Source organism: Vulpes lagopus, chromosome 11 (assembly GCF_018345385.1).
Source record: "Vulpes lagopus strain Blue_001 chromosome 11, ASM1834538v1, whole genome shotgun sequence".
NCBI lineage: Eukaryota > Metazoa > Chordata > Mammalia > Carnivora > Canidae > Vulpes > Vulpes lagopus.
Window position 1 is genome coordinate 20,168,793 of NC_054834.1, and position 22,226 is coordinate 20,191,018.

The following is a 22,226-nucleotide window of genomic DNA, read 5'->3' on the forward strand; positions in this document are numbered from 1 at the left end:
ACAACATATTATTTGATACTAGGTTCGATTCCTAGAAAAATAGTTAATGCTAAATAAGATAATAGTACACAGCTATCTAAAAGCTTCATTTAGAGAGAAAAAGGAATCTTACATGAAACAGAATTAAAGTTCCCAAAATTCATATTTTATACTTTTAAATTTTTGTTAGATTAGTCCTACAAATTTAGTTCTATTGTTTTATGGCTGAAACTCCATTGTAGGACCACAACTGTCATTATTCGCATACTTACTGCACTTCTGGGATTTACATAATCAATCCCAAGGGTAGTCATGGCTTTCACAATAGCTAGAATGGATTGCAATGTATTACTGTAAATAACTGCTTTGAACTCCATGCATTCTTGCTCACTGTAACCATTCTTATGGATGATCCTATAATTTAAACATGAAAAGCTTTTGTGAGTTGAGCAATTGTTTTTTTTATAATATTAAAACATCAATAATAATTTGCTGAAATAAAATTACAGTATGTATTTGCTACAAAAAATATTGTCCAAAAAATATAGTCCATATGTCTATGTTAAATCTGAACAATTTTATGGCTTTGAATTTTTATTATCATCATTGGGATTTAATACAGTATTTTCTTTATTTTCTTTTATTTTTCAGTATTTTCTTTCTGAGCTCCTCATGTTAAATATAAAAAGGACTTTGAATTTACCCTAGATAAACCAGTATTTAAAAATGAGTAAATCATGAGAACCTTACTTAGAAAGCTTACTTGTTTTCAAAAGAAAAATTTCCAGATTCCCCGCACAAAGATACATACAGAGTTCTGAAACGTCTTTATAACGTGATTTCTAGAGGAAGCAAAGCAATTTAGCAGAACATTCATTTCTTTTCCTATCACTTAAGACACACTGGAAAATAGGAGTGCCGGCTTTCTATATATAGCATTAACAAAGGCATTTTTTTTAATGTAGGTAATTACCTGCTGTTAAATCCCTTGTCAGTTTTCCATCTGTGTACGTGCCACTAGTTCTCAAAGTATAAATGCTCGACATTTTATTTGACTGAACTCATCTTTTCCTTCCACTCGATCAGAACACAACCTTTTACTCATAGTTTTGGAGTAATAGATTAAAATAGATTTACTTTCAAAAGCTAGAATCTCTGCATATGCTGATTACTTTTTTACATCTATCGTGTAGTATGTTCTTGCTCCTTTCTGTTGTTTGTTGTTGTTTTTGAAGTGCTGTAGGTACATTGGGTATCATTTTGGATATCATATTCTGAAGCAGTTGTGTTTTATCTATACAGAGACACTTTATCATAAGTGGAAAAAGAATAGAAGTGTCCCGCAAGATACTAAAACTTTGAAATACAAGAATTTCTACAGTGAGAAGAGTTGAAGCAGCCTCTGTATCCATATTTATTGTTTTTGGTATTTAATTACCAGTAATTGCAGTATTTCTATTTTAAACATGGCCATGTTTATCTTGCTGTATTAAACAAGTAACTTTAATAAGTAAATAGATAATTAGAGATTGTAGAAAAATACAGTAAAATGTCTTTGTGGATAGATCAAGAATAAGTTCATTAAAAAAATCTCAGTCCTTTCTCAAAAACTGAAACTGGGAAATTATTTTAATTTCATTAAAATGGCAAGTACAACTAAACTTGGGGGCATTTAGGATTTCTTTCTGGAATAAATTCTGATTGCTATCTTTTCATCATAGGATAAGGAAACATCACAAAGCAAAATGACAAAATAGTGTTTAATTTACTTTTTAAAAATCCAGCTGTAGTGAGACTTTAAGCAGCATTGTTTGTCTAGGGACTGCATAAATGCATTTTGGTGAGATAGAGCTTTCTACTTGCAAGTTGATTCCTAAATCTGTTTAAATTAATGGGCTTTTACTGGGCATTTTCTGTAACATACTGAATTATGTGCTGAAAAGAATGAGTGAATTATACTTTCTCTCCTCCCCAAGGACTTATAGACTGGATCTCCACTGTAGCCCCTAGACGTTATAGAGTAGCCGCTAGACGTTAATTAAAATTAAATTAATTCCTCATTTACCCCAGCCACATTTCAAATGCTTAATGGCCACATACGACTAGGAGCTGCTGTCTTGGAGAGTGCAGATAGAGAATTTTTCTATCATCACAAAATATTCTATTAATACCAGAAAGGAAGAACATAAAATCTTTTTTTGTGCATTGTGATAGTACATAGCAACCATGTCTGCATGTGATGCAATAAACTAGAGAAGAAAAAGTGGTAAACTTTATTGGGAGTATGTGTAAGGGGTCACAGGAGACTTCCTGGGAGCAGTGATGATCAGCTGAGTTTTCAGCTAGTTACTTCCTGATAGTGAAAACGAAGAACATTCTAGGCAGAAGGATCAGTATGACCAAGTAGATGATTACAATTGTCAAGCTTTGGTGTGTGCCAAGCACTGTTTTAAGTGCTTCATATGTCTTCTCCTTTCTTGCGCTGAGTCCTTTAAAGGAGGTAAGATTCTTGCCTACATTTCACAGGAAAGTAATGGAGGCGTAGGTAAAGGCAGGAAGCCCCCCAACTCATTCAGTTAGTACGTGGTACAGTTGGGCAAGGAACGCAGTCTGATTGGGGAGCCTGCGACCTTAGCCACTGAGCTGTACTGACTTAGGTAGTTCACAGAACCGTGTGAGTTCAGCATTTCTGGTGTAGAAGCAGGAAGGGGGATGTCGTGGGATGTTAGGAGGAAGAGAGCTTAAGAGCTGGATTCTGAAGTGTCTTCTGTATCCTTCAAGGAGTTTGTACTTAATAGTTCATGAAGAGTACAATTCAGGAAAGAGATAACAATTTTCTTTTTAACAAAACTGGTTGATGTTGGTGTGGTTACTGTGGTGAAAGAAAAAGGAAGGAAGAAGAAAGTGCTTTGCAGGTTAAAAATATTGTTTCCTCCTAAATTCAAATGGATCATTGATTGACATATTTTGAAATGTTTATGGCTTGTGCCCAACATTACCAAAACCCAAAATTATACCCAGATTAATGTATTTAAAATATGACCGCTTTGAGTATTCATCTTGTCGAGAAGCAAAGTTTAAGAGAGTGGAGATTGCAATATTACACACCAGTTGTGCTCTTTGTTAAAGGAGGGAGGGATACTTGCACAGGAATTGTGCCAGCTCTGCCACTACTTGGATGCACAGATTATCAATCAAATTTTCCATAAGTATTTATTTTCAGACTGCTCAAGTACACAGACCTCAAATATCAAACATTTTAAATAGTTTATACCTACTTCATTTGTTTAACGATTGTGCTTTTTCCAGATTCCCCTGCACCTGCAACAGAAAGATGGGACTGTTATAAATTGCTAAATTCATACAGATAATAAAACCTGTGATTATCACTTTCTTGTGGGTAAACCTTGAACAGAGAGCTCTCCTATATAAAGAAGGAAAATAATCTCTGTCAAGTCTTGAAAGATATTAGCTGCCTACTTTCTAGGATACCCGAAGAAAATAAAACCCCTGTATATTGATGTTAAATCCAGATATAGGTCTGACTTCAAGGTAAAGGGTATCTTCTAAAACAAGAAATGTATACTCTCAGGAAAAAAAATATATTACTGCATTTGAACATAATTTGGAAAGCTCGTGTCTCCTAGGTTTGCACCCCAAGGAAAGTAGTCCCAACTTTACAGTCTCTAGGTAGCTCTAAGTCTCCCAGAATGTCTCCTCATGTATCCTATTAGATTAAATAGCAATAAAAAAAGAACACTAGAAAGTTGTCTTTTATTCCCAGAACGTTTTGAAGCCTATTCTAATTGAAGAATAGACTCTTGTCTTTAATACTGTGTTTACCTTGGTACACAATGTTTTTTCTTCTGTTTATATAAAGGGAAATTAATAAGATAAACAACACTAAACAAACCTAAAGAGGCTGCAGATAACAATGACCGGTGAGCATCTGAAAATGGATTACACATTCCAGAGGGAGGAGCATAGGGGGGTGATAATACCATAGAGAACCAGTTGCATTTACCTCGAGCATTTATTTTAGTTGATATCCAATATACAACTTAATTTTGGTGTGTTTGACAAACAGTGTATAGAGAGGTACAAAATTCACATGATTTATAAAATACAAAATATAAAAAGATTTATAAAATATAAAAGGCCAGCTATGTCGCAAGGCCTTTTGAGCATATTTCTTGAGTCTCCTGTGCCATTAATGAGTGTTTACTTGTGAAATGAAACCCAAGAAGTACTTAATTGAAGTGACCTGGGTTTGAGGGTTTGGTTCTGTCCCCGTGTGCGCACGCCTGTGAGCTTTGTGATCTCTTTGGTAAGTTCTTAAGGCCTTACCTATAAACCGAGAATATTTACTTCACAAGATTATTGAAGACTATAATGCCATAATAAGCACAAACTTATTTGCCAGCTACCATGCAAGATAAAACATAAAGCAATGTACTTAAGAATCCACGTATGTCAGAAACTCTGCGGTACTTTGTAAAGAGAACAGTGTAAAGAAACCCTACATGTATTAAATAAATGATGTTGAAGCAACTGGTTGTTCATGTGGAAAAACAGCATTGACTCTTCCATGACAATAATCCAAAAATTATTTTGAATTGATTCATAAACATGTATCTGTTTGTGTGTGTACTAAAGCTATACAAGTTCTAGAGCAATACATAGATTAAAAATCTTTGCAAGCTAGAAGTAGCCAAAATGTTCTTAGGTAACACAAAACAAACAAAACAACAAAGACTTAAAAATTGATAAATTGGACTTGCTCAATATTAAAAATGTTTGCTTTCCAAAAGACACTGTCAAACAAATGAAATGACAAGCTACTGACTAGGAGGACACATTCACAGCAAGTCTGTCAGGCAAAGGGCAGGTACCTAGATTTATAAAAACTATTTTAAGTTCATAATGAGAAGACATAAATATCCAATAAAATTAGGCACAAAATTTGAACTGATGTTTTTCAAAACAAGATATTTGTGACCAATAATCTTGTAAAAAGATGCTCCATGTTAGTAATCAAGAATGGCACCCTACAGAGATAGCATTACATATCCAGTAAAATTGGCTACAATTAAAAGATTCACAATACCATGTATTGACAAGGATGTGGAGCAATTGGGAGACTCTAATTTGCTGGTAGGAAAGAACAAAGTATATCCACTCCGGAAAACAATTGGCAGCTCCTGATATGTTGAGTATAAACCTATCATATGATCCACTCATTACCCTCTTAGGCATTTACTCCAAATAAAAGAAAATGTGCATCCTCACAAGGATTTGCACATGAATGTTCATATTTGATGAACTTTATTTGATAGCGCCAGAGCAGTAATACCCAACTGCCCATTAACAGGGACAATAAACAAAACATAGCATCTCTTAATGAAATGCTGCAAGCAGTAAAAAGGAATACACTCATGACTCATGCAACAACACTAATAAACTTAAAATGATGCTGCATGAAGGAAGCAGGGCAAATAGAGTGTATTGATCCCATATATTCCATAGTATATTTGTTTCATTTATATAAAACTCTAGAAAGTACAAACCAGGGCACCTGGGTGGTTCAGTTGGTTAAGTGTCTGGCTTTGGCTCAGGTCATATTCCAGGGTCCTGGGACTGAGTCCCACATCAGGCTCCCTGCTCAGCAGGGAGTCTGCTTCTCTGCCCTTCTCCCTTGCTCGTGATCTTTCTCTCTCTCTCTCAAATAGATAAATACAATTTTAAAAACATAAAAAAAGTACAAACCAAGCACAGTGACAGAATGCAGATCCATGCTTCCTACTCACGGGGGAGGAGAGGAGAAAGGCAAGGATTGAAGAGGCATAGGAGGAAACTCTGAGCGTGAGGAAAGCATTCAGTATCTTTAGTCATGGTAAAAACGATTTCATGGGTGTGTACATCTATCAAAACTCACTAAATTGTACTCTTTCAGGATTTGCAATTTATTATATGTAGATTTTTATCTCAATAATCTTGTTTAAAAAACATACATCCTCAGCAACTTAAAAATGATTGTACCGTAGGTCATTATCAGGAAGACTACAGAGAATAAAACACCTATGATTTTAAGGTCCAGTATTCCCATAATATCTTAATATATGTGTGTTTTATAAAGTAGAATATTACATACTTATATGTAATATGTAATATTTATATATTTTGAATACTAGGATAAATGCAATGGGACTCAGAAGTATTCATATGAGTGTTTATTAAAATGATGACAGTCCGCCTGGGTAGCTCTGAGGTTGAGGGTCTTCCTTTGGCCCAGGGCATGATCCTGGCGTCCTGGGATCGAGTCCCACATCGGGCTCCCTGCATGGAGCCTGCTTCTCCCTCTGCCTGTGTCTCTGCCTCTCTCTGTGTGTCTCTCATGAGTAAGTAAATAAAATCTTTAAAAACAAATGATGACTAGTGTAAGGATGGCTGCCATATGAGGAGTCTAAAATGGATATATCTAAAAAAAATAAAAATAAAAAAAATAAAATGGATATATCTCTTGAGAGTGAAAATGATGGGAGAATTTGGTTAAAATTACTGCAACATGTAGGGCATACTGTATGGAGTGTAAAATGATATATAAAGACATATTTTTTTAGCGTATTTATCTATGAATCCTAGACATACGAAGCGGGAGGTGGGGAAGGAGCAAATTTAGGCAGCCACTAGAACTTTGAATGTTCTGATTTTACAGATGGGAGAGAAGCAGAGAGTCACCAAGAATTGGCAAAGCCTGATAATACAAATTTCGTAAAACTTTTAGATAAAATCACCAATAAATCTTGGAAGCATTGGGGAATATTCAGTATTTTGTAATTGATATGAAATCATATTTTTTATAATTATCCTCAGTTTACAACTAACCCTTATCCAAGGAAATATGACATTAAAATAAGATATTGACCAAAGATCTGAACTAAAATACCAATGAGTAGATTTGTTAGTTTTCTCATCCTAATTTGTGTATCTTTAAGAGAAGCAAGAGGCTTCATAATACTACTGGTAGCTCCAAAAATTGGGTCACGGGACACATTCGAAGTCCCAATGCGCCTGTTAATTTTGGACAGATTTCAAAGTAGCACAGCTAAGGCAGTTTTAAAATTTCCCAGGAAAAATCCAAACTCAGGATTTGGATTTTATTATGCTACTAAACGTCTAACCCTAAACGTCTAACCCTTACCAGGTGGTTTGAAGGGGTAACCCTCCAGCAGTCAACTGCCTTGTTTTACCTGTTTTTATGTAAACAAAACTACTAGGACTTTTGATAACTCTGAATCTCAGAATTTCATTTAAACTTATAGCAAAATATATATTGAATTGGAGGAACTTGACTTGCCTGGTTAGATTTTTAACTCCACTGTCAGCTACTTTATTCTAATTTCCCTACTCGACTTTTTCCTAGCACTTCCTGTATTCTACAAATTAACAAATTACTCACATGCCATTTTTAATTTTTTTTTGTCTGTCCTTCCAACACTGTGAGGTACACTGCATAAGGACAGGGGTCTCTGTTTTGTCCACTGATGAATCTAAAACACCTAGAAAAGTGTCTAATCTTAGAATTCCAATGAAATAAATGAATTCTTTAAGTTCATACTTAAAAAATAAAATTTTGCCCTTTGTATTGGATATTACACTTTTTATCTTGAAACCTTTCTGCCTGATTGACACTATTTTCTTCAGCTCTGATAAACAAATATATCTACACCTAAATTTAATTCTACTTCACAGCAAATAGGTATTGTCTCAAGCTTATCAAAATGTATCTAGTTCCTACAGTTATCTGAAACAGCGGGCCACCTCATAGCAAGGATATCAGAGTGGTAAAGCTACGGAAAATGAGATTTCATTGCCTGGTGAGGATGTATGGATTCTTCATCCTGAGGACCCTCCAGCAGACTTATATACTACTGTGGTCTACACCGCACAGCATAAAATATGACAAATGCAAAATCAGCCACAGCAATTTGCTAATCTTTCTTTATAGACTTGTAACCAAACATGAACTGACAGTTGGCGTAAAACCATCCCAATTAATAGAGACTGCTATGTCCAAGGGTAAAACTTTTGAGGATAAAATAAAAATCACATTAAAATATCACCTCACTTATTTTCAGAAGACAAGTGGCTGTTTATTTTGCATGACTAAGCATTGCTTGTTTGCAAGAGTGGTAAGAGCAAATCAACAAGCTCTGTACAATATTTTGGTTTGCTGGCTTCAGAAAATTGGCTATTTTGCTCCAGGTTGTGCCTCATTTTGGGGGAAAAAAAGTTACCTAGCAATATTATAAAACTGTTCTTGGTAATTTTGTTTTAAACGCTCTATAGTAGATGTGGACATTAGAAATTATAGTGTCATCCTATTTGGGTGACAGATTTGGAGAATATCTCACCTCCAAATTTATATTTATATGTATATGTATATTCATAATTTTGCTATATGGAAAATTGTAGAATCATAAGGATGTGGGAGGACAGCCTATGGGCTCAATAGGAACCCCACTGCTTATTCATGCAGATGTGTTTAGTGTTATATTTTGATCAATCAGAACGGAAGTATGGGGGGGGAAAACTGGTGAAAATCTGAGACTGAGAAAAAGAACTCATCTCTGACTATTATATTTAATTGGTAATTATACTGATAACACTAAGATTGGGCAAGTTGCCAAATTATTTCTGAGTCTAGAGGGTATCTTATTATAAAATGATTCTTTATAGGTTAACTGATCATTCATGACCTTTCTTGGGTAAACAGAATAATGTTTACAAAATAGTATGTTTTATGAAACTACATATGAAATATGAATATTTTCCTTGGAAGACTTTAGAGAAGCTATCTGGATCATTCTTTGCTCTATGTAGTGACTTCAGTCTTCTATATGAAGGTCCAGTATAGTCCACTATAGTGTTAACAGGGAAAACACTTGAAGAAAAGTCAATCTCTCCAAAATCCTTATTATTTGAAACTCTATTAGAAAGTTATATCAGAAGTAAATTAGCAAGTCCCATTCTCACAATGATTCAAGGTCATAGTTCACAATAACCATTCCATTCTTGTACAATGAGATCATGTTACAGTGTCAAATATAGACATCAAAACAGCATGTTCACATAGGCTGAGGGTGTCCTGAAATAATCTCTTCCTTCCAAACCGGTCATCACTAAAATTATTTTCTGGGTCAAGGGGTACTAAAGGAATTTTATTTATTGGAAGTGGATAATGTTTCAAATAATTAAATATTCAGGTTGGTGCTTCCTATTTTAATACTCAAATTATTCCTAAGAATTAAAGATTTTATTTCACATTTTTATTTACAAATATTAAAGACAATTTTAAAGCTACATGACATTTATTGTTGTAACTGAACTTCAACTGGACACACTTCCAGGCTTGATTATTCACTTGCTAAGAGGCAAAGTGAGAATAAACACTTATCCTGCATAAGATTTTTTTGTAGGTGGTTTTAAAAATCACATAATTGTACAGTAGAATACAAACTCAGAAATCAACCAACTGTGCATATCTCTTCATTCTATGCATGAGAAAAATGGGTCCAGGAGAAATTGTGATACTCACCCAAAGTCCCACATCTACCTCAAAACAGAGAAACTATGTCTTCTGACACCCATATTAATGCTGTAAGTTTGATTTATTAAAAAAAAAAGTCCTTATGATGTCAATATCAAAATTGTTTCATCACATAAATTATTTAATTCCTTCATTACAAATTAATATGAAGGCAGTGTACTTGTCATAGATATCGGTGTGCAGTGTCTGCCTGCCATCCATTTATAGACTGTAGGCATGGAAGGTTTTTAGGGTAGCCCTTTTGAACCAACTTAATTTTATTGCACTGACTATTCCTCTTTCTTACAGAGCGGTGACAAAATTATCTGTCTCTTCCTCATGACAACCCTTCAAATCGGCTAGACCGACGGTAGGAAAACGTGATAGGCATACTCACATTTTGGAATTAAACAAATGTGGGCTTGCAATTATTTTTGACTTTGGATATCTTGGTCAAATTTAATCAGAGAGTCCGTTTCCTCTTTTATAAAATGGGGCTATTAATATCTACCCCTTAGGGTTGGGCAGGTTAAATTACAGATAGAAATCCCCAGGACATACTTTAACTTATGGTGAGTTCTCGGCATTTTCTCTTAATTGAAGCATGCTCTATCTCTTTTCTAAGAGAATCTGCAAGTTTAATATGTTCTGGTCCTTTAATCCCTTCTTGTGGAACAAGATATTTAAACCCCTTACACTCGACACTGGACTCCACGTGAAAGCCAGTGTCCTGAAACACTGGTACTGAAAATTGTGCCATACATATCAGGAGATTTATCAACAATACTGACATTCTGATGTAGTAGGATAGGAATGCAAGCTGGGCTGGCCTTGCTCTTGGTACTTGTTTTTAAATAGAACACTTAATGCAGACCATGATTCATTTGCCACTGCCATTGTCTTCCTCCTCCTCTTCTTCTTTTTCTTCTTCCTTCTTTCTTCTTTCTCTTTTCTTCTTCAGTTTTATCATATCCTCTACCTATATTGAGTTTGGAATATTTAAAATTTTTCTCCTTTGATTCCACATCACCTCTTAGCAAACAGATTATTTCACATACTGTGCGTGTATAATCTTTTTTTAAACCTCAGCTGAAGATCTCTGTTTAAATTCCATTTTGTTGGGGCACCAGGGGGGCTCAGTGGTTCAGTGTCTGCCTTTGGCTCAGATTGTGATCCCGGGGTCCCAGGATCGAGTCCCCCATCTGGCTCCCCACAGGGAGCCTGCTTCTCCCTCTGCCTATGTCTCTGTCTCTCTCTTTGTGTCTCATGAATAAATAAATAAAATCTTTTTTTAAAAAAGTAAATTCCATTTTGTTTATTTGGATCAATCATTTCTGATGGTTAAAGTCAGTCAGGACTTTGACTTTGTTTGTCACTATATGTTGCCAAACTCTGAATCTTATTTGAGTATGAAATGGTGCCTATCCACCTTCACCCAAACACCTGGTAAGAGCATTGAATAGGAAAGGGTGAGGGGCAGGAAACTGGGTCAAGTCCCTGAATCATCATTAGCCCTTGTTCACTGTTTGTAGTCAACAATGTAGTCAACTGGCTTACAGTATGAACTATGACAACCCCTGAACGTTATTGTACATATTGCTTATCTGGTTAAGGGAACTGCCTTTATAGCTTGTTTGATATGAGTTTTATCAGATATGGATGAAAGAAATTTATTATTTGTTTTTGGTTACTTCAAACATAACTATAACGATTTTTTTTTCCTTTAATGTGGTAATGTAGTAATGTAGTGAATGATATTAATATTCCAGTGCTATTTTAACCATGCATTTTTAGGATAACTGCCCCCTGAAAGAAGATACACTTGATATACTTCCATACTTCCCCCTCCTCCTCCTCCTCCTCCTCCGCCTCCTCCTCCTCCTCCTGCTTCTTCTTCTTCTTCTTCTTCTTCTTCTTCTTCTTCTTCTTCTTCTTCTTCTTCTTCTTCTTCTTCGTCTTCTTCTTCTTTTCTTCTTCTTCTTCTTCTTCTTCTTCTTCTTCTTCTTCTTCTTCAACATTTTGTACATTCTTAGAATCAGCTTGCTAATAATACTGGTTTTGGTCTTTGCATTTATATTTCTGTTGAGGGAGATTGCTGTGTCACCATCTGTAATTTTTTTTTAAGATTTAATTTATTTACTTATGAGAGACACAGAGAGGCAGAGACACAGGCAGAGAGAGAAGCAGACTCCATGCAGGGAGCTCAATGTGGGACTCGATCCTGGGACTCCAGGATCACGCCCTGGGCTGAAGGCAGGCATTCAACAGCTGAGCCACCAGGCTTCCCTACCATCTGTTAAATTTTGTTGTAAAGGTTATCAAATAATGTATTTGTATCAAAGTATGTATTTCTTGGGATGTCTGGGCAGCTCAGTGGTTGAGTGTGGTCTGCCTTCAGCTCAGGATGTGATCCCAGGGTCCTGGGATCGAGTCCCACATCAGGTTCCTCGTGGGCAGCCTGTTTCTCCCTCTGCCTCTCTGTGTGTGTCTTTCATGAATAAATAAAGTCTTAAAAAATATATATTTCTTTGTGAAATTTGTAAATGATTTGTTCATGAGATTATTGGTAGAATTTACTTGTAAAGTCATACTGAATTTGTAGTTGAATTTATACATTTTTTGCCAGATAATAAACAATATCTCAGTGTACACTTATTTTTTCCCAAATATTTTATTCTAATAATCTTAAAACCTGCAAGAGTTTGAGAAAATAGTCCATTGGAAATCTATATTTTTAAATTGAAGTATAGTTAACATACAGATTTATATTAATTTTAGGTGTACAACATATTGATTCAATTATTCTGTAAATTATTAAATTGTATATGTTGAATATATAATAAATGCTCACCAAAATAGGTACAAGCACCATCTGTCACCATACAATGTTATTACCGTAGTATTGACTATATTCCCTGTGCTGTCCATTTCATCTCTGTGACTTATTTGGTTTATAACTGGAGGTTTGTGAACCTCTTTATCTGTTTCTCCCATCCTACCAACCCACTGCTCCTCTGGCAACCACCAATTCTCTATATTTAAGAATCTGCTTGGTTTTTTTTTTTGGTTTTTTTTTTTTTTTTTTTTTTTTTTTTTTTAGATTCCACATATGAGTGAGATCATATGGTATGGCTCTTCCTCTGACTTGTTTCACTTAACATGATACTTTTAAGTCCACTCATGGTGCGGATGGCAAGAATTCATTCTTTTTTTATGTTTAATAGATAGTCCATTGTATTTACATCTTCTTTATCCATTATCTATTGATAGGCACTTGGGTCGCTTCTGTATATCGCCTATTGTAAATAATGCTGCAATAAATAGAAGGGGGCATATGTCTTTCCAAATTAGTGTTTTCATTTTCTTTGGGTAAACATCCAGTAGTGAAATTACTGGGTCATATAACATTTCTATTTTTATTTTTTTTTGAAGAAACTCTATGCTGTCATCCATAGTGGCTGCATTTACATGACACCAATTTACATTCTCACCGGCAATGCATACTATGTGTGTTCCCTTCCCCACATCCTTGTCAACCCTTGTAATTTCTTGTCTTTTTTGATACTAGACTTTCTGACTGGTGTGAGGTGATAGGTCACCACGGTTTTGATTTGCATTTCCTTGCATCCCATAGTTTTGAGTTGCATCACTAATGATGATTAGTGACATTGAGCATCTTTTAACATGTCTGTTGGTCATCTGTAGGTCTTTGGAAAAAATATCTATTCAGGTTCTTTGTCCATTTTTTAATTGGATGATTGTGATGATTTAGTGTTGAGTTATATTAGGTCTTTATACATTTTGGATATTAACCCCTTATCAGAGATAACCTCTGCAACTATCTTCTCTTATTCACTAGTTCACTAGGTTGCCTTTTTTTTTTTGTTGATGGCTTCATTTGCTGGGCAAAAAAAAAAAAAAAAATATATATATATATATATATATGTATTTTTATTATGTATAAATTTATATACATCTATAAAAAATATATATATAATATTTTGTTGTAGTCCCAGTAGTTTACTTTTGCTTTTCTTTCCCTTGCCTAAGGATATATTTCCATAAATAAAGTGCTAAGACTGATGTCCAAGAGATTACTGCCTTTTTCAGGAGTTTTATGGTTTTGGGTCTCACATTTAGATCTTTAATGCATTTTGAGTTTATTTTTGTATATGGTGTAGAATAAGTGGTCTAGTTCCTTTTCTTTCTTTCTTTCTTTTTTTTTTTTTTTTTTGCGTGTAACTCTTCACTTTTCCCAGTACCATTTATTGAAAAAGCTGTCTTTTCTCCATTGTAGATTGGGGAATTGTCTCCTCCTTTGTCATAGATTAATTGATCATATAGATGTAGGTTTATTTCATGGCTGTCTATCCTGTTCCATTTACCTATGTGTCCATTTTTCTGCCAGTATCATACTGTTTTGAATACTAAAGCTCAATAGTAGATCATGAAATCTGGGATTGTGATGCCTCCAGCTTTATTCTTTCTCAAAATTGCTTTCATTATTTAGGGTCTTTGTGATTTCATACAAATTTTAGGACAATTAATTCTAGTTCTGTGAAAAATATTATTCGTGTTCTAATAGGAATCGTTTTGAATCTGTAGATTGCTTTGGGTTGTATGGGCATTTTAATGGCATTAACTCTTTCAATGCATACGTGTGGTACAGCTTTCCGCTGGTTTGTGTTGTCTTTAATTTCTTTGATCAATATTGTATAGTTTACAGAGTATAGGTTTCTCACTTCCTTGGTGAAATTTATTCTTAGGTATTTTAATCTTTTTGCTACAATTGTAAATGAGATTTAAAAAAATTCTCTTTCTGCTACTTCATTATTAGTGTATAGAAAGATAACTATTTTTGTTTATTAATTTTGTATCCTGCAAATTTACTGAATTCATTTATCAGTTCTAGTAATATTTTTGGTGGAGTCTTTTGGGTTTTCTATATAGAATAACATGTCATGGGCAAATAGTAAATTTTACTTCTTCCTTACCAATTTGGATGCATTTTATTTCTTTTTCTTGTCTGATTGCTATGCCCAGAACACCAGTACTGTGTTGACTAAAAGTTGTGAAGTGGATATCTTTATCTTGTTTTGTTTTTTTAAGATTTTTATTTATTTATTCATGAGAGAGAGAAAGACAGGCAGAGACAGGCAGAGGGGGAAGCAGGTTCCATGCAGGGAGCCAGATGTGGAACTCGATCCTAGGACTCCAGGATCATGCCCAGAGCCAAAGGCAGACGCTCAACCGCTGAGCCACCCAGGGATCTATTTATCTTGTTCTTGATCTTAGAGGAAAAGTTTTTAGTTATTCACCATTAGTATGTTCCCTCTAAGCCCACTTTGCTGAAAGTTTTTATCATGAATGGATATTATATTTTGTCAAGAGCTTTTTCAGATTATCATATGTTTTTTATCCTTTCTCTTATTAATCTGATGTATCACATTTATTTTATGAATATTGAACCACCCTTGCATTCCTGGAATAAATTCCACTTGATTGTGGTGAATGATTCTTTTAATGTATTCTAGACTTCAATTTAATATTTTTTGAGGATTTTTACATGTATGTTCATCAGAGATATTGGGCTGCAGTTCTTTATTTTTTCCTTTTTTTCTTTTTCCTTCTTTTTCTTCTTTCTTTCATTCTTTCCTTCCTTTCTTCCTTCTTTTTTTTTTTTTTTTTGGTGGCATCTTTTTCTGGTCTTGGTATTAGACTATGCTGATCTCATGGAAGGAATTTGGAAATTTTCCTTCCTCTTCTATTTATTGGACTAGATTGAGAAGAATAGATATTAACTCTAAATGTTTGATAGAATTTACCTTTGAAGGCATCTGATCCCAGACTTTTGTTTGTTAGTTTTGATTACTAATAAATTTCATTACTAGTAATTATTCTGTTAAAGTTTTCTATTTCTTCCTGATTCAGTTTTGGAAGTCATATAGTCTGTGAATTTATTTAGTTCTTCCAGATTACTCAATTTGTTTTTATGTTTTTTTATAATCTTCTTTTTTAATTCTTCATATTTCTTCGATATTGATTATTTTTTCTCTTCCTTTCTTTCTGATTTTGAGTTCTCTGTTTTTTTCTTAATGAGTCTGGTTAAAAATTTATCAATTTTGTTTATCTTCTCAAAGAACCAGCTCTTGGTTTCATTGATCTTTTCCATTGTGTGTGTGTGTTTGTGTGTCTATGTCATTTATTTCTGCTCTAATCTGTACATTTTTCTTCCTTGTAATAGCTTTGGGGTTTGTTCATTCCTTTTCTATGTCCTTTAGGTGTAAGGTTAGATGGTTTTATTTGAGAGTTTTCTTGTTTCTTGAGATATGTTTGTATCACTATAAACTTCATTCTTAGAACTGCTCTCCTTGTGTCTCAAAGATTTGGGGTCATTTTGTTTCCATTTTTATTTGTCTCCATGTTTTTTTTTTAATTTCCATTTTATTTCTTAGTTGACATACTCATTGTTTAGTAGCATGTTGTTTAGCTTTCATTTATTCCTGTGCTTTACAGATTTTTTTCTTGTAATTGATTTCTATTTCCATACTATTGTGGTAAAAAAAAAAAAAAAAAAGTTGCTTGGTATCATTTCAGTCTTCTCAAATTTTTTGATAGTTATTTTGTAGCCTAACATTGTGATCTGTCTTGGAGAATGTTCTATGCGCATTTGAAAATAATGTGTATTCTGCTGATTTTTTTAATGTAATAATCTGGTTATATCTGTTAAATTTATCTTGTTTAGTGTGTCATTCAAAGCCACTGTTTCCTTTTCTACTGGATGTTCTATCCTTTGATGTAAGGTACCATTAAAGTCCTCTGGTCTATTGTGTTACTTTCAACTTCCCCTTTTATGTCTATTAATATTTGCTTTGCACTTAGGTACTCCTGTGTTGGGTGTAAATTAAAGTAATTATTGGTAGGAATGTATGTATTGCCATTTTGGTAATTGTTTTCTGGTTGTTATTGTAGTCCTTCTCTGTTCCTTTCTTCTCTTGCCCTCTTCCCTTGTGATTTGATGACTTTCTTTAAATGTTATGTTTTAATTCCTTTCTCATTATTTTTTGTGTATCTGTTACAGATTTTTTATTTGTGTGATTACCTTTAGGTTCCTATATAACATCTTACATGTAGAGCAGTCTATACTAAGTTAGAAGTCATTAAGTAAAAAAAAAAAAACAAAAAAAAAAAACAAAAAAAAACCATGAAATTTTCTCTCCCCCTTGATGTTTTATGTATATAAAGCCAAACTTATCTTTTATTTTCTGTATCCATTGACTAATTTTTTGTAGATATAATTGACTTTATGCTTTTGTGTTTTAATCTTCACACTGGCTTTGTAAGTGATTGTTCCATTACCTTTACTGTGTGTTTACTTTTACCTGTGAAATCTTTTTCCTTTCATAATTTTCATCTAGCTATGGCCTTTTCTTTCCACTCAAAGAATTTTCTTTAACATTACTTGTAAGACTGATTTAGTGGTGGTGAACGCCTCTAACTTTTGTTCATCTGGGAGGCTTTTTATCTCTCCTATTCCAAATGATAACCTTGCTGGGTATAGTATTCTTGGTTGCAGGTTTTCACCTTTCAGTACTTTGAATATATCATGCCACTCTCTTCTGGTCTCCAATGTTTCTGCTGAAAAATCAGCAAAGAGCCTTATGGAGTTGTCCTTATATATAACATTTTTCTTTTGTTCTAGCTGCTTTTAAAATTCTCTCTTGGGATTCCTGGGTGGCGCTAGTGGTTTAGCACCTGCCTTTGGCCCAGGGCGCGATCCTGGAGACCCAGGATCGAATCCCACGTCGGGCTCCCGGTGCATGGAGCCTGCTTCTCCCTCTCCCTCTGCCTATGTCTCTGCCTCTCTCTCTCTCTCTCTCTCTCTCTCTGTGACTATCATAAATAATAAAATAAAAAAATTAAAAAAAATTTAAAATTCTCTCTTTATCATTACTTGTTGCTATTTCAATTATTATGTGTCTTGGCATGGACCTCCTTGGGTTAATTTTGTTAAGGACTTTCTGTGCTTTCTGGTCCTGGATGTCTGTTTCCTTCCTGAGATGTTATTACTCTTGGTGATGTCACTGAGTTCCCTTAACCCATTCCCATTTTTTACTCTTTTTGCTATTCAGCTTGCTTGCTTTCCACTACTCTCATCTACATTGCTGATTTGTTCTTCTGCATCTTCCAATCTGCTATTGATTCCCTCCATAGTATTTTTTATTTTAGTTACTGAATGCCTCATCTCTGATTGGTTCTTTTTTATATTTTGTATCTTTGTGAAAGATCTTACTGTGTTCGTCCACTATTCTTAAGTCCAGTGAGAATCTTTATGACAGTTACTTTGAATTCTCTATCAGACATACTGTTTATCTTTGTTTCATTTAGCTTTTTTTTTTTTTTTTTTTTTTTTTTGCTGTGATTTTGTCTATTTTTTCATTTGAGATATATTTCTCTGTCTCATTTTGTCTCACTCTATGTTTACTTCTAGGCAATAAGGAGGTCAGCTACATCTCCCGGGCTTCAATATAGTGGCCTTGTGTAGAAGAGGTCCTGTGGTGCCCTGTAGTGCAGTGCTCCCCTGGTGACCAGAACCAGATGATCCAGAGTTGTCTTCTGTGTGGCTGCATGTGCCCTACTGTTGTCACTAGGTTGCTCTTGTCTTCTGCCCATCCAGCTGCAATGCGTTGGGTGCAGACACACCTAGTGTCAGGGCTTGCTCCCTGTGCAGCCCCCTACGAAGCTTGGATGCAGGAATTATGAGTGTGCTGGTGCATGGGGTTATCTTCTCTTCTCCCTAAAACAGGAATCATTTTGGAATGGCACTGATCTCTGCTTGCAGGGTGTGTGTGGGGGTTCTTTAAGGGCAGGGGCTCAGTTTTCTATTGTCTTTTGGCTCTCGCAGAGTTAAGCCCACTGATTTTTAAAGTAATCAGAATTAAGCCCCACTGATTGTAAAATCTCTCAAATTTAAGCTCCACTGGTTTTCAAAGCCAGACTTTATGGAAACTTGTCCTTGCAGTGTGAATCCCCAGCTCCTGGGGTGCCCAGGGTGGAATTTAATACTCTTGCTTTGCTGCACTTGTGTTGTCCCTCCTGTCTGTGGTTAGTCTCACTGGAAGTTTGGTTCCCAACTGCATCTCTACCCCTTATGCCCTTTGCAATGTGGACTCCTCTCTTCAATTAACTGTGGAAAAATTCTGTTGGGTCAGTCTTCAGGTCATTGTCAGGGTTAGTTGCATATGTGCAGTTGTTATCTCAGTGTGTCCAAGGAACAAGGTGAGCTGAGCATACTCCTACTCTACCATCTTCCCTGTACTCCCTTAAAAACCTGTATTTTATACCCTTTACCAATTATTATATTTTGTCATGTTTGCTTTCTTTTATATATATATATGTATATATATATGAAATAATGTTTTACATATATATGTATACTTACACGTATTTTTTTTTAATTTTTTTTTTAATTTTTATTTATTTATGATAGTCACAGAGAGATAGAGAGAGAGGCAGAGACACAGGCAGAGGGAGAAGCAGGCTCCATGCACCGGGAGCCCGACGTGGGATTCGATCCCGGGTCTCCAGGATCGCGCCCTGGGCCAAAGGCAGACGCCAAACCGCTGCGCCACCCAGGGATCCCTACTTACACGTATTTAATATGCCTTTGAAAGTGGACACTTTACCCATAAATACTTCAGAACACATAATAATAAGGTCATTTTTCCCCTATAAAATCATAATACTAGTTTGATGCTTGAGAGAATTTATATTAATCCAAAATGTGATCTAATATGTAGTCTATATTCAAGTTTATCTGATTGTTCCAAAAAATGTTTTTCATACCTTTTATATTTCTTGGATCCAAGATCCAGTCTAAGTTTATATATTGCCTCTGATTGTTAGATTATTCAAATTTGTTTAATTTAGAATATCCCCCTTTTCATATTGTTTTTATTTTGTTTTCATGGCATTACCATTTTTCTAAAGTCTAGGGTAATTTCTTATATAATGTCCAGTGTTTTATATTTATCTGATTAGATCCAATATAAATATTTTAGCATAAATATGATATAAATAATACTCTATGTTTTACATCACTGCAGTAAGAATATGGTGTAAGCTGTATTTCCATGACTGTTAGTAAGTCCAAATACCAATTTCTGTGATAGAGTACTAATAAGCATCACAAATCTGTAAAATACTTTATGAGACAAACTAAGCGTGTTTCATTTGTGTGAAATATTATGGCTCTGTACTATCTTTTCTAATGAAATTTTATTTAAGTACTTCCAATTTTATACTTATTTTTAAAATGCAATATTTAAAAGATCATATGAGGTATTCTGGATTTTGAGAAGTATTTTAAAAATATATCATCTTTCTTATCTTATTACTATAAACTTTAGGCTGAAAAAAGAAGAAACTGAAACACAGAATTATGTGATTTTCCCCACACAGGCCTGTTTTAATTAGAAATGGATGATAGACAGACATATCTAAGTGTTCAGTAATTGTGGAACAGGCACGTACATATCTCTTGTATAATAACGTTTCCCAAAAAAAACCCTTTCTTAACTACATGGCTATTTTATGCACATTTGATAATTGGGCAAAGGAAAACAAAGGATTGAATATATCAGATCTCCAATGCTCACTTGAGTTGTCCCTCATAATTTTGAGACCAATATATTCATCTGTTTGATAGATATAATCATTTAGTTATGCTATAAACATCACACATTTGAGTGTTCTAAATTATTTTTTCCATCATATCTTCTGCAGTGTAAACTCTGTCTTGCATTTCATGTACTAATAAAATGATCACTATATTCAATTCTACTTTTAATCATTCCTCTCACTTAAAATCCATATGCAGTCACCTACCACATTCTTTTGACCTTGTCTCTGAATGTTCCTCAAATCTTACTTCCGTACTTGTAATTTCCACTTTAATTTACAATCTCAAAAGAACTTGCATAGCAGTGACAGTTTCCTAGTTGGCCTACCTACCTCAATCATTCTCATAAAACCTTTGTCTCACAGTGTAGCCAGGATGTTTTTTGATGCCCTCCCCCCCAAATCCAAATGTTATCATTCTCACTTATATTCTGAAAACCTATCAATATCTTCCAATTGAATTAAACAAGCTCTATATGGATGACATATGGCTTTTTTATAGCTCTGTTTCCACATACCAAATGTAAGGCTATGCTTTAGACACTATGAAGCTTACAGAAATATTCTAGATTCCAATTCTGTCATTCTTCCATACATATATCATGCATGTAGGCATTCCTGTACTAAACCATAGGAATTCAATGAAGAACAAAACCTGACATATTGTTTGTTGTCATAGACCTTATAATGCAGATAAACATTTAAAACTTACATAGATAAAAATAAAAGGCTTTGCTTTCTTATAAACTAATTTGTGATCTTAGAAACTGAATTAACTTCTTAAGTTCTTGTTTTTTTTATCCGTATAATGAAAATAATATCTATTTCATAGGGGTGTTTTTGTAGATAGCAAGCAGTGCGAAAAAAGAAATATGAGATCCATTCTATCAAAGATAGAGATATAACTCAACTTTACCACAATGGGGAAAGAATGATCACAAAGGAATTAAAGAAGATTGAAATATAGAGTTAAAGGGAAAAAATATAATTGGGAGCTTCAAAAAATAAAGCTTAGGGGTAAATTGGCAGCAAGATAAGACTGAAAATTAATTTTCTAGGTCTCCTAAAGTGCAATCAGTTCACTGATAAATAACAGAAGTTTGCAAATATGGGTCAAGACAATGGACAAAAGGAAAGATATTAGTGTCGTTCTTCCAGAGGAGATAGTTCTGATGTGAGGTCCCCAAGAGACAGTACAGATTTCAGAACACAAAGATCAAAGGACAAACCTGGACAGGTGAAACCCCTGAAGAATGGGGGAGAAGAAGCGGAGTTCATTAAAGGGAGAGGTGATGGATATAAAACACCAGAGGGTATTGCAGTATTACACGATACGTAAAGAAGAGATGCAAAGTTGCTGAGGTCTGAGTTTTGTGAATTGGGGTTTATCAGGGCTCTATGAGAGAGAACATTTTAGTAGAGATTCAATTGCAATTAGCTAAACAGAATGTATATGTTAAGAAAACAGAAGCAGTGAGCAAACACTATGAGAAGTATGTTTAAAAAGATACCTATGTAAGGTAAACTCAAGGAGTCCAGAATGTTTTTAGGGTAAAGAAGAGAAATACTTCCATGTACGGAGAGTAAGGAGCTAGTAAAGAAGACTTTTGAAAATGCAAAAAAAGATAAAACAATTTTATAAACCAAAATTCTTAAGATATAGCAAATGATAAAATTTGTAACACAGTGGCTGAAATTAGGTTTAAACTGAAAATAGTGCAGTGAGATTTGCAGCTGATGACTGATCACTATTTAGTACATAGATGTTGATCTCAGGTAAGGTGGAGGGGAGTTCTAGAGGAACATGATATTGGGAATGCAGGAACAGCTGCCCTTTGGAGGACTGTAGTAGAAAACTAGGACAGAGCAAAATAATTGTTGGTCCAGCTAACATTAAAAACAGAAAATTCAAAAAAAAAAAAAAAAGAACCCAGAAAATTGTCAGCCAGGAAACAGAAAATGATAGCATTTTATTCTT

The 22,226-nt window shown here is 34.5% G+C and overlaps 1 protein-coding gene across 1 annotated transcript in view; it reads right to left on the bottom strand.

Annotated features, from left to right (window-relative positions):
- Positions 1-22,226, bottom strand: part of GNAT3 (G protein subunit alpha transducin 3) — a 56,245-nt gene that overhangs the window by 28,279 nt on the left and 5,740 nt on the right. Inside the window, exons 2-3 of the mRNA XM_041723090.1 lie at positions 3,258-3,300; positions 252-393 (exon numbers count right to left, since the gene is read on the bottom strand). Coding sequence (XP_041579024.1) covers positions 252-393; positions 3,258-3,300 — 185 coding nt within the window. The remainder of the gene's footprint in view (positions 1-251; positions 394-3,257; positions 3,301-22,226) is intronic.